Source organism: Panthera tigris, chromosome C2, assembly GCF_018350195.1.
Source record: "Panthera tigris isolate Pti1 chromosome C2, P.tigris_Pti1_mat1.1, whole genome shotgun sequence".
NCBI classification, from domain to species: domain Eukaryota; kingdom Metazoa; phylum Chordata; class Mammalia; order Carnivora; family Felidae; genus Panthera; species Panthera tigris.
In genome coordinates, this window is record NC_056668.1 from 144,604,040 (window position 1) to 144,619,890 (window position 15,851).

General features: G+C 37.9%; 1 protein-coding gene across 8 annotated transcripts in view; it reads left to right on the plus strand.

Moving 5' to 3' along the window:
* The window catches only part of RBMS3 (RNA binding motif single stranded interacting protein 3), a 708,718-nt gene that overhangs the window by 630,262 nt on the left and 62,605 nt on the right, over positions 1-15,851 (plus strand). For all 8 annotated transcript variants that reach the window (XM_015544414.2, XM_015544418.2, XM_015544420.2 and 5 more), the window contains one exon: positions 11,190-11,300. In XM_015544414.2, the coding sequence (XP_015399900.1) occupies positions 11,190-11,300 (111 nt within the window). The remainder of the gene's footprint in view (positions 1-11,189; positions 11,301-15,851) is intronic.

Genomic DNA, 15,851 nt, shown 5'->3' on the forward strand with positions numbered 1-15,851 from the left:
TTTTTAACTAATTTTAAAAACTTTGATTTTACACTGACTGGCATTTTTTGTTAATTCCATCAGGGCCTGGCAAATAACAGTATTTTGGAATTTTATTTCTGATACCTTATTAACACTTTATATTTATGGCATGTGTGAATATTTAGATGTTGACTCTTTATACTTTACAAGGCCTATAGCATCTCATTTAACACTTGACTGTAATAGCCATTATTCCAAACTCATTGGTGAAGCAGAAGATATCATTTGGAAAGAATAGAGATTTCAATGTGACAGTTGCCTTGAAAACATGTCATAGGAAATGAAAGGAAATTTTTTTTTTGTATGGGAGATTTTATGGAGAAAAGGAGAAGCCGTGTGGAGACTATTGAGGAACTGAAACTAAATGTTACCGGCTGTTCTGTGGTTATAACAAGGAGGCGTATTAATGTTGCCAACATTATTTGAAGCTACTTGACCCTCAAATGTGCACTGAAAAAGGATTTAACAAACTGATTAAGAAACAAACCAAAAATCTCTCCAGAAATATAAATCTCTCACAGAAATTAAAAAAAAAATAGAGCAAAGCTTCTCAAAAGTTTACCATGGATATGACTCACCTAAGGATCTTATGGAAATTCAGATTCTGATTCAGTGGGGTGGGTGGGGCCAGACCTGAGAGTCCGCATTAAACTCCCAGATGATCCTACCTGATCGCAGACTATGCTTTGAGGAAGAACATACTAGAGAATTTAAGACCAGTATTTTGCAGGTGCTGTTAATTAGCAGAAGTCATTCAACAGAAAAATCCAAAATTACTGACACAGCATTACTGTTTAGGAGAAGTGGCCATTAAATCTAAGTGGAATAAAGGACGTAACTAAGTTTCTGGCACAAAGTCCACAAGAAATAGGACACTGAAGAATAGAAACACAAAGCTGTTTTTCATCTCATCTACTGGACAACTTTATGTTTTTAACTAACATCCTGCAGGCCAGAGAATGTATCTTGGTTGGATGCTAATATGTAAATTTTACCTTAGGATATGGCCATTCCACTAGGTCATATTTTATCTCAGAATTATATTACAAAACATTCCATCACAGGATATATACCGACTTGGAGACGTGTCAGTGACAATAGTTCTAATAGCAAGTGTACTTTAAAGGGAGTAAATTAGGTTTTTAATAGGGTCATGACTTTATACTCATATCCTTAGGTCTGGTTGCGTTGCCAGCTCTAACCAGGCAAATTCCTAAAAATGTCTTAAAGGAGAAAACAAATAGCCCAGAAATGTCCTCTGAGGGACCACAACATAAAGTACATTTTGTAGCAAATTGCAGGACGAGGAATCACTATTCTCCTAGTAATGACAAAAATCAAAGTGCCTTGTGACATTTTTAGGCAATTTGCACTATAAAAAATGGCCATAAGTAAGATAACAGGCAACTTTTCCTCTTGATCACTCCTGTGGTTTGAGAAATGATTTCCCAGGCCCACTCACCAATAGGATCCTACAAGACCTTGACAATGATTTGCAACCAGCTTTTTTTTGTTTGTTTGTTTGTTTGTTTTTTTGTTTTTTTGTGTTTTTTTTTGGCCTGTTTGTCAGTAAGGAGAAGATTTTAATGAGAAGCTTTATGACAGCTCCCGGTCCTGAGTGCTAGTTAAAGCGAGATAAACATTTTACTGGACAAAAGATCCTGCCCATAAATATTCAGACATCTGCTGGGAACCCTATTTGCTTTATCATTTGGAAGAAGACTGGCCTGGAATACTGCTTCTGACGGGCATCTTAAACTCTCTGCATTTGAAAATCTACGTGGAGGTATACAAAGTGATTGGTGTACAAATGAATAAAGCATTTCTTCTCTTATCCCATCACAAGGTCTGACAAGAATCTTGGGCAGATATATGGCTCTTAAAACAGTTTGTGGCACAGGAAAGCCCTAAGAAAAGAGCTTACACTGCATTGGTGGCTGTGTGCCTTGGCTGCGATATATAAAAGAAACTTTGTAGCATTGATTCAGGTACATAGAATTCTTCCAAAGGATGGAAATCGAGTGGTGAACTCCAACATTAAATTTCCCTGGGTAGTGTGTGGCTTTTAGAACCTGGGAATTCTCATACTCAATGACAAGAACATCAAGGTGGCAGTGGTCAGACAGGGACATTTTAAAGGAAAGCGTGGATGGGTGGATTTTTAAGGACCATCCAGTTTCCAATCAAGACGGTGCTTCTGTTTTGGGCATCCTCTTGTCCAATTTGAGCATGGAGTAGCGGTTACTGTTTTGCATCCCTTCAAAGACGTGGGAGCCTTGGCTAATAAAAAAGTGCCATTCGCTCATTTAGTCTTTCGGCTCCATGACAACCTGTTTCGTGATCTCCACGGTGCCAGGCTTTGGAACCACTCGAAAATACATAAAACATCATGAACGGCACAGTTAAAACAACCCAGAGGAGAAATAAAGTATGATCGTGGTCAAGGCATGTGCCAAAAGTTGTGAAAGAAGAGAGGAACAAATGGCCAACAACCTGGGTCAGACGCAAGAGATGTTCCCTAGAATGTAGCATTTGGTAAGAATCTTAGAGCACGCACGCAAAGCTGCTGTTAGTGCCCAGGACTTCGGGCAAAGACACCAAGGGTGAGCAAGCAAGATGGGTCAGAGGAAGATGAGTAGTTCAGTGTGGGGAGGGGAGAGGCTTCATGTGGATAGTCTTGGGGAACTAGACAGGAAATGTAAATTGGAAGCCATGTGATCTTTACAGAGTGGATGTACTAGGGCAAAAAGGACGTCCTGGACCTACCTAGATGAGCCTTCGTTTGGGCTCAGAGAATGTGGAAACAGAGTGGGGGGCACGTTCACATGGGTGACCCTATTGTCCATTCAGCCTAAATGGCTTCTGTATAGGAAAAGAGGAATGGGAAATATTTTGTTTCCATCACCGAATTGCCCTATTTCCTCCTTCCCTTCTGTTACACGTTAACTTATAATCGCCATTGGCTTAACAGTACCAGTGTCCTCCACATGCGACATTCCTACTGTGAAATAGTATTTTTCAAGATGCTAACTCAGGTATAAAAATGTGAGCTAGGCTGTACTTTAGTAGAAAAGGCGGTTTGACATGATTTTCCCCATATCACCCGTGGAACACCAACCAACAACAACAACAAAAAAATCAGTTCTGCTTATCTTTAAAGGGATATGCATTTTTGTTGTTGTTGTTACCATTGTTAACATAGGAAAATGGTTAAGAGCTGTCCTCCATATGTCTAATATAATTTTCTACTATGTAATATATTTGGTGAGCAGATATGGGGGGGGGGTTCTTTGTATCTTAAAAAGTAGTAAAGATGGTGAAATATATTATAATTAATAATATTATTGGTAAATATGATATCTTTGTGGTCTTTAATTTTTTCTTCTCACATCTCTTTATTTTATTTATTTTTTTATTTGAGAGAGAGAGAGAGCAAGCAGGGGAGGTGGCAGAGGGAGAGAGAGAGAATCCCAAGCAGGCTCTGTGCTCAAGTGCAGAGCCCAACTTGGGACTCAATCTCATGACCCTGGAATGATGACCTGAGCCAAAATCAAGAGTCAGATGCTCAACCAACTGAGCCACCCAGGCACCCCATTTTTTCCCCTCAAATCTCTTGAAACTAATTTTGGACCTGGATGTCTGTGTGAGGAAGGCATATAACCACAGGAGCCCTTCATAGTGAAGACGAATGGTTTAGATTGTACCATTAGTTTTTCCACAAAGATAGTGTGGTTTTGTCATGTCTATACCACACCTCTGTGATCATGGATTTGTATGGCACACGTGTTTGTATGTGGTAGATGCCCCCTAGCTGAGAGCCACGCACTGATTACATGATTGGAATAGAAGGTTGATGAATGCCAATCCACCCATTGCTGCTGAAATCATAAGAAACTCACCTAAGAGACCCCAGGATCCTTCTATGCACACTTAACGTTTCCATTGGCTCAGCGACTATGATCTCTTTAAGTAAGACATCTGAAAGGAAAAGAATATGATAGCCCACCTGCATTATGAAATGCCTTTTATAATTTTAGCCAGGTGTAAATCTTTAATGACGAAGGAACTAATTGTTCTATTTCACAGTCAACAAAACCACTTGACATCAGGGCCCAAAGTCTTCAAATTTTCAACTTTCTCTCAATAATGTAGCATATTTAAAAGCCATCTTGCTCTATTAGAATTCTAAAGAAGCTTGTTGAAAACATCAAAAGTCACTGCTGAACAAATTTCTTTAGTTTAAGCGTAAAACTCTAAAGAATTCAGTAAAGCATTGTTGAGAATTCTAATTATCTATATACCTGCTTCGGTAAGAAATACTTCAATGTGACATATTTATATTCTCATTCAGAATGACACTATTGTATAAATAGGTACTTAACCAATAATTGAAACCATTATTCACAGTTGAATAGGCATGGTATATAATTAGGATTCTTTTAAAGGGGACTCAATTGTAAAAAACTAATTTGGTTTTTGGTGTCTTTTAATCCTACATATTAAAAAAAAACACTTCCAATTAATGGTAACTGAGTCAAAAAGCAACATGAAATTAAGAATATTTAAGAGTAGAAAAAAATCTATCTTTACAGTGAATAGATATTCTCTCATTACAAAACCTATGTACACAACTCTTTTAAATTGACTACAGAGCAATGTAAAATGCCCTACTTCCAAATATGATACCTGTAGCCCACAGCTACACATCTCTAGGAAGCAGTCCAACTATTATGCCAGTCGAATTGAGTCTAACTTAGGAAAGAGAAACTCAGCTCTTGTTAGCCGTATTCCCAAAATAAATAGTAGCATAAATTTGAACTCAGAGATACTCATATAGCCATTGAAAGTCACATAATAGTCTTGCCTCCTTTCATTGGTGAATTATAGGATTTGGGCAATCGATTTAGATGTCTGATCTTTCAGAAATTGGTTTATATCATCAATAAAGTCTCAGCATAAAATCTAAAGTTTGCTGTTAGTGGTAGAAAGCAGAAAGTGGATTAATACTCTTTTTCTAATTACTGCAGTTTCACAACTTCCTCATTTTGTATGCATGGTGTGTGTGTGTGTGTGTGTGTGTGTGTGTGTGTGTGTAAAAGCATTCACATACATACATACATACACATTTATACCAAGGTCTCTAAATCTCAACACTAAAGATGTTTCCAGCTGGCTGATCCTTTGCTGTGGAGAGCTGTCCTGCATGTTGTAGGATGTGACTTCAGTGGCCTCTCTACCCACTAGGTATCAATACTACCCTTCCCCAAGGTGACAACCAAAAATATCTCCCAACATTGCCAAATGTCCCTTGCAGACAATGTAAAATTTCCCTTTGTTGAGAACCACTGGTATATTCACATACACAGATACTTTTTATTTAAAAAATTCCTATTAATATGCTATGGTGACATTGGTAGAACCTTTTACAAGTTAATTTCAGATCTCATCTTTAAGGAAATGGTGGTTGATGATATTAACAAACGCACATATCGGTGAGGCAGACCATCATTTTAAAACTGAACTGCCCCTTGTGAGAACAGGTTTTCTCCAAATCTTTGGATGGCCCCATTTTGATGAGAAATCTCAAGGTAGTGTTTTAAGTATGCTTTGATTTAGAGTTCTGCTCTTCTATCATTCTTCCAACCACTATTTCTGAAGCAGGCATCATATGCTTCAAACTGTAGACAGCAATAAGATAGTGGTGAACAGGCAGATGTGATGTAGGCCCTTTAGTATGACCAATCTAAATTAAAAAAATCAGTAAATGTTAGCTATTTTTAATTCAACTGAACGAGTGGTGCTGATATATAATATTAATACTTGAAAACTGTTTTGAGTACCTAGAGCTTGCAATTCTTATTTATAAGGATGATAAAAGGTATGTAAACATGACCCTTGCCCCTTAGATGGAAAATATTAAGAGAATAATAACAAAAAGGAAGCGCTTCAGTGCTAAAATGGGGTCCTGGGGCAGCATGGCTTTTGGCTTAACCATGGTTATTCGCCATTTTTCCATACCTCCAACATTTGTCAGAGGTCACTTGCAAATGCTTTCACGGTTGAAGTCCTGTCCACCAGCTTCACCACAGCTTTTTGGGTTTCAGACATAATTGTTTGAAAAGTCAGACTACTCCCTCCAAGCCAGTTGAAATTTATCAAGATAGTTGAGGATTAATGAGTGTTCTAAAGATGGAGGCCTTTCCTGCTCCCTTTTTGTTTTCTTTATGCAGCAGCCTTTCTTAAACCATGCCAAGCACCTGCCGAAAGAAAGAGAGAAAGAAAGAAAGAAAGAAAGAAAGAAAGAAAGAAAGAAAGAAAGAAAGAAAGAAAGAAAGAAAGAAAGAAAATAATAAAAAGAAACAATAACAAGAAAAACATGACAACATAAACAGATGAAAATATTAAATATCTGTACATATGCTATAAGGAATGTTGGGGTGCCTGGGGGGCTCATTCAGTTGAGTATCCGACTTCGGCTCAGGTCATGGTCTCACCATTTGTGAGTTCAAGCCCCGCGTCGGGCTCTGTGCTGACAGCTAGGAGCCTAGAGCTTGTTTCAGATTCTGTGTCTCCCTCTCTTTCTGCCCCTCCCCCACTCGTGTTCTGTCTCTGTCTCTCTCAAAAATGAATAAACACTAAAAAAATAAATAAAAAAAGGAATGTCGCACACCAACATTGCAGGACACTGCAGGTGGGTAGCTTTTCCCCCGAGTTAAATGATATACCTTCATGCTATTTATATTATGAAATTATTGTTGCTAACCAGTTTCCTTGTGGGCTCGTATTATTCTCCGCACTCCGTTTTACATGTGCTGAAATAGGGTTGGTGGACACAGAATTGACTGCATGTTTATTCTAGAAATATTGGAAACTGACAGAGAAGCAGAAAATATACAGATGAGAAAGAAGATAAGTGACCTTAAACCATGGTTTTTAAAGTCATGTTGAAGGATTACTATTAAAAAGCCTTAGAGTTTTGCATAAGTCACCATAGGAAAAGAGTGTGCAATGGACCACCAACAGTTCGACCTAAGGCTTCTAGACATGAGAAAGAGAAAAAAAGAGAGTGGTATTTCTTTTCTTTCCTTTTCTTTTTTGTCACTTACATGATTCGAATAGTTTTCTTACCTTTTACATTATTATGGTTTCGAACTCAAGGTTTACTAAGGTTCCAAATAGGGTAAATTCTCAAATATGCTACAGCGTAAGCCACACTGGTCAAATGGAGACGTGCCAGGTCATCAGGATTAGACTTGAATTATTCAGACAGTGGCCCCATTGCAGCTCATCAAAAATTCGGGCTTGACCTTTTTGCATTTTTAATTAAGATGTAATGTTATTATGGCTATAATCATGCCCTATCGCAACATTGGTATCAAGCAAATAATCGGGTAACAGTATAAATAAAATAAAACCACGTGTCTATACCTAAGACATTGTATCTATGACATCGGCCTATACGGTAGCAGTTTATAGGCAAGAGCACACTTCTCAAACGTCAGGGGACACCAGAAGCCACTGGAAAGCTTGTGGAAACACAGATTTCAAGACCCGAAAGCTCAGAGATTCTAATTCCAATTCTCGGTCTGCTCGTGCTGCCAGGCCACGGATCACCCTTGACGTGGCACTGGTCTAGAACACTAACACTCACAGGTGTATTCATAGAGGTAACTCTTCTCCTTGCCCTCTGTGTTCTGCCCTGAGTATAGCCCACTGTGTGTGCTCTTGAGTGGGGAGAGCTTGCACATGTTTCCCCTGATTTCACACCGATCCTGTAATTCAGTTGAGAAATTCAAATACTCATGAACTCTCCAAGACTTAACATTCCTTAAACTATTGGCGGAAGGTTCACAACACAGATGCTTTTCTGGCCTCAGTTCAGATACGTTTACTCTACATCAATGATCTTTGGGAACTTTGTCCGAAATACTGCTGAAGTTGTTTATTTCAGAACTAGGGCGACCAGATCCGCCCCACATCTCTTGAGTGTGAACAGCTTTGTTTTTGCAGAGACAGTGGCTACAATAGACCAGACATTCCCATCAGCTGTTTGGTCATTGTGCTTTTTAGTGGAATTATAGCATGTTACAGTATTTTTCTCTGCAGCTTAAACATTGAACAAACCCAGACATCCGGAGATGCTAAAATGAAAAATCTGTTTCCTCTTGCTTTGCCATTTGCCAAGTGAACTCTGTCAGATAGCACATTCTATACATTTGGAGTAAACGAAATTACTCTTAATGTGTTGGCAACATCTGTCACAAAACCCTCTTCAATTTATGGCTTAAATGCATTGGATAAGAATGGATGTGACAGTATATTCAATGAGGCACAGTTACGGTTGGGGGCACTAGCTTTGCCTTAAGAAACATAAGGGTTTTTTGTTCTTTTTTCTTTCTCTCTTCCTTGTTTTGTTTTGTTTTCTTTTGTTTAATGCCCTGCACAACACAGAGGAGATTCTGTAATCTTTGATGAGCAAAGTGGCTGACAAACACCTGTCTTGATTATAGATAACCTGTACTTCAAACCCTCTAAGTTGTTTGTCCCCAGTAAAGTCTCTCCAAGGGGTTCCTGTCTACTACTTATGATTTACCCACTGGTTGTAAATTTCTTTCATCCCTTGAAACTATTAAGGAATCTATGTTCTTAATAATTTGCAGGAATCCTTTCTTCATTGAACATGTTTCCTGAATATGAACAAGAATGCATGTTCATACATGTCCTTCCCCAAGAATCCTTATTTTATTGTTCATTTATTTGCAATAAATGGCCTGGTTAGGAAAGGAATGTTCCCCTTAATTGTTTTCCACTTTATGCCTACTGCTGCTATTTACAATTCCAAATTATGAGACATCTCTTCCTACTCTTCCCTTTGATTGTCAGTTTCTGGTTTGTCCACAGAAGCAACACTCACTCTGTGTCATCTGTAATCAAATGAGTCCCCAAACACTTGATGAGAAAGGATTCTGAGGAGTCCAGACAATCCTTCCTAAATTAATTCCAAATGCAGGCAGTTCAGTCCTTCCATTCTTTTCATGCATGGATTTTGGTTCCTCTGTCATATGCTCACATATCTCATTTGCATACTGCCTCCCAAACAAAGACTAAAGTCTACCTCTTGCCCCACTGGAGAATGAGGTCGCCTCTAGGGCACAGAGAAGGAAGTTGTTCCGCCAAACACGATTTGTTCTTTATCTCTGATTTATGATGAACAATCCTTTATGTAGCTACAGCAAGCTGATGACAACTGAGGGGTGTCTGGGATGGTGGCAGTTTAGCTGCTGGAACTTCTAGGGGCAATATTCTAAGAAGGTAGTCTAAGTTTCAAGTTCAGGAACAGTACTGAAGTCTTGCACCTGCTAAGGATTAGAATGTTGTGAAAAATGCCACTTCTTGCTTGAAAAACAATGCTTTAGGACTTTGTCTTTGCTCTGAGGTTTTTCTATAGTTTATCCCTAAGTGATTTAAGAAGGAGCAGGTTCTTCTTAAAGTGTTTACTGCTGGTCTAGCACAACAAATACCAGAAATAAGGGCCAGAATTTTTGTTGTTGTTGCTGATTTCTAAGGAAAAAGTAAGGTGGTTTTGTTTAAAGAAATTCAGGCAGCAGGAAGAAAAAGAAAAATTAAGTAAAAGCTTATCTTATTATGTCTCTTAATTCAAGAAGCGTACCGATGAATGACAGTTCATGGATGCACCAAGACAAAACAACAAAAATGAACAGGATGCGTATTTATAAGCTACAGACCTATAAGATAACATATTTTTTCCTGATTGATGCTAGCTCGTGTGCACATGTCCTTGTAAATGATGTTGGCTCTGAAAATCAAGCATTTCCAACTATTTGGCTCAATTTCTGTCCTCCCTCCATATTAACGAAGGGGAGCCCCTAAAGGAAGGATGAGTGAGAACCTGATCTTTTAACAGATACAGTCAGGAAATTAGATTTGGATAATAAATACCATGAGGAATTGATCATCCTGAGGAAATGTTCTAAGAAACATTTGCTTGTGGGTAATTTGGGAACTGAGATCCTGCCATCCACATGAATCTGTCCTCGTTTTAGTTCTTCAAAATGTTCACTTATATGGGGGGAAAACGTCACATAGTGAGAAAAATGTTTACAGAAAAAAAAATAGCATTCAGATACATAATCATTTTATTACCACTAGGTATTTAAATGAGTTGCCGTACCATGAGCTTCTATCTGTATTACCATCTTTAAAATACAGCTTTGAAATCCCAAAGATTCTATGCAGCCCTAGGTTTTCAATTAAAAAAAATATATTGTTTTGTTCTCCAGGCTAGTCAATTAAGGTAGAATAAAGTAGGATGAAGAAAGGAAAGGGCTTGTCCTTTGCTCTACTATCTACGTGCAACTTTGTATATGAACAGAAGTGTTTAAAAATGTCGGTTACTTTTTGCATTCCCAACAGTTATAAGAAATCAGAAAGCATATTCTAGAAGTAGGCCTTTCCTAACACCTTATGAAAAGCTTGACCTTTTTTTTTCCACTAATATTTTAGCAGCCTTGCATTTGACCAGCAGTTAACAGAGTTCAGTATTCTGTCTTGTTTCAAAAGCACAGATAGAAAGTAGGTCAAAGATTAGGAGGAAAAAACATGGAAAACAGTAGGTCTAATTTTTATATCATTTATGTTAGATTTTAATCTGTCTTTCAAAGAGATCCAGTCAAGAGACTCATCTGAGCCAGCATTATTCTCCTGGTAGTAGATTGTATAGAGGTGATCAATAATTAACCTTATAAATCATGGATAAAGGCATCAGCCAAAAGTTACTCTTATTCAGTATCAAGAGAAACTAGGTAACCTCCATAGTATTAATATTTTTCAGTTAGAGAAGTTTGTATTTAGAACAATGAAAGAAGATACATATGGTATCCTGTAACATTCTATATTCAGTGTTAGGATTGTAAATGATAAATATTTTAGACACATACAGATGTGAGGAAAAGGAGGTCAGTAGTGCTGTCTATTTAGACAAGCACAAACTGGCATGGGTGGATGTAAAAATCATACATGCTTGAGCTTAGCCTTTTCATTAAAAAGCAAGCGCATTTGATGTTGAGACGGTTCGCTGTGTTCATTTTTTTTTTAAGTTTCCTTCCTTGTGGAACCTGTTTTCAGATGGACATTGTGTGTGCTTGTAGGGTGCTGTGATTACGCCGACAATGGACCATCCTATGTCAATGCAGGCAGCAAACATGATGGGCCCCCTGACACAACAGATGAATCATCTTTCATTGGGCACAACAGGAACGGTGAGTGGAAGAGTTGGTTTTGTTTTGTTTTCTTGGACTTCTTCAATAAGACGCAATGCTGTCTGTTGTTACTGGCATTATCGGTAACACTGGCTCTGTGCCGTTGACTAACACACATTTCAAGGTTCCATTATGAATAAGCTGCCTTGTGCATGCGTATTCAGCATAGGGACACATTTATTCATGTTGACAAGGCTGAAGTTTCCACTGTGTGGCATTGAAATTTGAGTTACTTCTTGTTCATATGACACAGTGTACCAGGCATAATGTCTGTCTGTGGAAAGGTGTCTCTGTGTAATGCATCTGCAAATCTAGAACTTGTAACATAATACACTTGAGCCTGGTTTTCTTTTCCCAGATGCTTACCACTTCAGCTAATGTATCATCCCCCGGTCATTCATAAGTCAGGGGCCAACCTTGACTATGACTAATACATAGAGCTTGTTAATTTACTTTCAGTGTTTAAATCAATGAAAAGTAATTGAGAACCTGACATGATTCAGCTCTTTTCATCTTTGTTTTGAATATGTAGACATACATGATGTTGAAAAAAAGGAACGGATTCTAATGTTCTTGATCTTTTTTAATAGGTTGGGATATTTTTGACTACCCATTATTTTCCTTAGGGAACTAAAGTATATAAAAAAATGCTTATTACAGCCTTGATTTATATCAACCAGGCATTTGAAATAATAAACAAAATTTTATTTGATTTTTAAAAATCTGTTCAAAGGCTACTCCCCGAGTGGCAAAGAGGGAAAATGTCTCATACAACCTGGAATACTACAATTTGGTTAAATATCGTTTTAGGTAATAATGGAAAACATCAAAGTCAATCTCTCATGTGACACTATTGGTTTATTTTTTTACAAACGTTAGTGCAGATAATTTTTTCATTTTTTAAAGATGTAGAAATTTTTTTAATCTTTTTTTTTTTTTTTTTTTGTCATTGAGGCAGCTTAATTATTATAGAAAGAGCACTGGACCAGGATTTGGGAGTACTGAATTCAAACCTTGATTGAGCACTGTTCTTTCACTCTGTCTTTGGGGAAATAATCTCTTCCAGTCTCGATTTCCCTCTCCATCTGGCTAAAGTACTGAACATAGTGATATACGGGGGCTCTTTGACTATGTGCCTCAGTGACTTTAAGTCCATATCTTCTAGTCACCACTTCTGTGATTCTTCTCAGTTATGCTGGCCTCATCTCCAAATATCTATGTACACTGGCCGTATTTGGGAAATGGCACCTTAAAGCAATGGCTTCCTTGTCACATAGATGTGTTGACTCATAGGCTTTTTGGGATGTGAGAAGTTTCTGACATGTCCACTGAGCCCACAAAAATTTGCTCTAAATAGGAAGAAAGTCCATATACCTAAAGGAAAGAGTCACATTGTTTCAATAAAGACATTCAGTTTTATTAGCGTAAACAAAGTACCTATCTTGAAGACTTCAGCTGCTGAACTTCTAAAAAGCAGTTGATGAGACTTACCTGTCTGAAGGCAGTCGTTGGATCAAATAATTTCTCAGGTCTCTGACCTAGGCTTTCAAATGTCATGTCTGAGACTACATTTAACTCTACATTGTCGTTCAGCTAATTTTCATCAGGGAGATATTTTTTAGTAAGGTGTAAGTGGTATTTGTACTCACTTGGCTCATTTATTAACAAAGCAGTTTCCAAGTTTATTGGGAGAAACTGAAGTTTATCATGCCTGCCCTGTTGACTTCCTTTCATATCAGCCTTCCTCTCCTTGAAAGCATAAATTCTGAACAAGTGAAGTAATGCACTCTTACTATATTGAACGACAGTCTAGGGTCTGGTAAAAGAGTGAATTATAACACAAAGTACACAAACACTGTATAAACCCTACTCATTTGAATTAAAAGCAAAACCAGCTGAGTTGCTGAAGTTCAAATTTGCCAACTAGAAAAAATATAAGAGCTATGTTAATTGAGAATATGACTGAATCCTTTAGAGAGTTGAAAAATAAGCTAAAATATGTAGAATAGATTCAGAATTACAATAGTTGCTGATTCAATAACATATATTAAGTATGATTCGTATTTGAGCATTTTCAACAAGAACACATTCACATGAGATCATAATTTTTGCCCAGCTAGTAACAGCCAAATTACTTAATAATAATATATACTCCCTCCCTTTCTTCGAGAGCAGAAGTTTTAAGCAGGTTGCTTATTTTGAACACTACATTTCTTCTAGTTTTGTTTTTTATTTCGTTCTTTTCCCCCTTCACATTTATACTAAATCATGCTTAGGTACATCATAAACTGTGTAAACAGATATTTTGTCAAGGGTTAAAATTCCATAAGGCTCTGGAAAAGCAGAGAGAAAATATTACTATTCTGTTGATGTTTAGTGTCCAGAATACTGTTATACTCTTTTCTCAAACTATCAGTCTTATACTTGGATATGCTGTCATAGATTCCTTTCATCTGAATTTTTGATTGGCATTTGTAGTGGATATTATGCAATTGAAATTGATTCTTTTTTTTTTTTTAATTGGTTCTTTTAGTCAAATTTCTCCACCTTACTGCATCTTTTCAATTGTTTTATCTACTGCTCGGAAGGTAGGCTGGTGTCACGGAAAGAACAGTGGGCATTGGAGGTAAACTTGAGTTCAAAGCCTGGCTCTGCCCCTTATTAGCTATGCATGTTAGGTTTCTTAACCTCTCTGAACTTTTATTTCCTTTTTCGTCAAGGGGGAAAATAATATTTACATCACAGTGGTGTTGTGAGCATTAAGTGGGATGATATATGTAATATACCTAATACAGTGTGACACCCACTAGATGCCTATCAAATGAGCTGCCCTTACCCCCACTATCTCCGGTGGCTTCATAACGTGGGAATTTAGTCCAGGTCACCAGAAGGGGGTAGAACACCACCAAGGCCATAGAACAACTCTCTGGCCTGCTCTGTTTCATTTGGCACCACTTAATGTCTTTCGAGTTTCTATTCCTTAGCTTTTAATTCTTTCAGGGTTGTAAACCCAAAAGTCCAGAGAAATCAACTAGGTCACATGAATGAATAAAGTTGACTAAGTTCAAGCAAGAAACCCTAGAAATATATAATCAAATTTGGTCTATACTTATTCTTGTCACAGCCATAGTCATGCAATATAAATACACATTATATTGAAGAGTATATTTTAAATTAGAGATATTTTCATGCAATGATAACATCATCTCTGCCTGAGTATTAGAGGAGTCAGTCGTAGGGAGAAGGGGTACCTTGGCAGCCTGGGACACAGATGCCTTGTCTAAAAGGGCAGCCCCTGCTCAACTCTAGACAGTTATTGCTACATGGACATAAGGACCGAAGGTGGCCTCACCTTCCAGTTTTTTAAGATTAAGCTAAGTATTTGCATTTTAACAGAAAACCTCCCTATATTTGAATATCAGACCAGTTGGTCCTAAGTCCTCTTAGTTTGTGACTTCTGCCCACTGTTTTCCTCATTCTCTCTGACGTCTCTGGCCATTGCTTCTTCTTTTCTTTCATAAGATGCTGAGCCAGGGTTTCATTTTTAACTTCTCATTCAAACATGATTTCCTTAAGCAAGCTCATCCACTTTCTTGGTTTTGAACTCTGCCTTCTATGCTGAAAATCCCGAAGTCTGAGTCCTCAATGCTAACCTCATCTTAGACTTTTAAAATCATTTAACCAACAACTTGCTAAATATCTCCATGTAAATCTCCTTCTGACATCTCAAAGTCGGTACAACCCAAACTAATTTCATGAGTTTCCCTGAACTTCCTTTCCACTGACCCTCTTCCTTTTATGGGTTTCTGCTCCTTATTCCTTCTCAAGCTAATCCCATGACCCAGGCAGTCAAACGCTGCACTTAGGACTCAGTCTAGGTTCTTTCCTTTTCCCTCACCACCGTTTACAACTTTTAAAGATCCACCAATTCTGTCCCATAGACGTTTGTCAAATACATCCGCTGCCCCCCATTTGTGGAGTCTCTACCTCCCTAGTTTGCTCCAATCCATTTTCTACCATGTTGCCACAAGCAATCTAAGATTATCTGACCAATGTTTCTGTCCTACCTGTAACTTTTCAGAGTCTTTCAGGTGTTCTGAGCTCACTGAAACTCTGCAAAACGAGGTGTGAGCAGTAACGACTCAAGATAAAGATAGGAACCTCAGTGGCAGAAGCAGAGAGAGATCCAGTGAATAATCCAAAGTAGGCAGGGATCAGGGTTGATGGAAATTGGAGCTAGATTAGAAATTTCCATTTCTAGAATGGGAGCCTTAGGCCATAGGTCATGTTCCACTTTTCTCTCTGAGATCCCTGAGGTAAAGAAGTATATTAAGCCAAAGCCTCTTTTTTTACCTTCATAAAATTAGATATATTTGACTCCCCCATCACCCCCAATTTTAAAATGGATACCATGTAGTTTATTTAACTTATCTCTACCATTTGCCACCTCAAATGGCTCTCTACCCATTTTTAAGCTAGACAGAATCTGCAGGCCTTTAAAGAAACGAATTGTATGCAAGCAGTATAACTTTTATCCAAGGCTCTGATGAC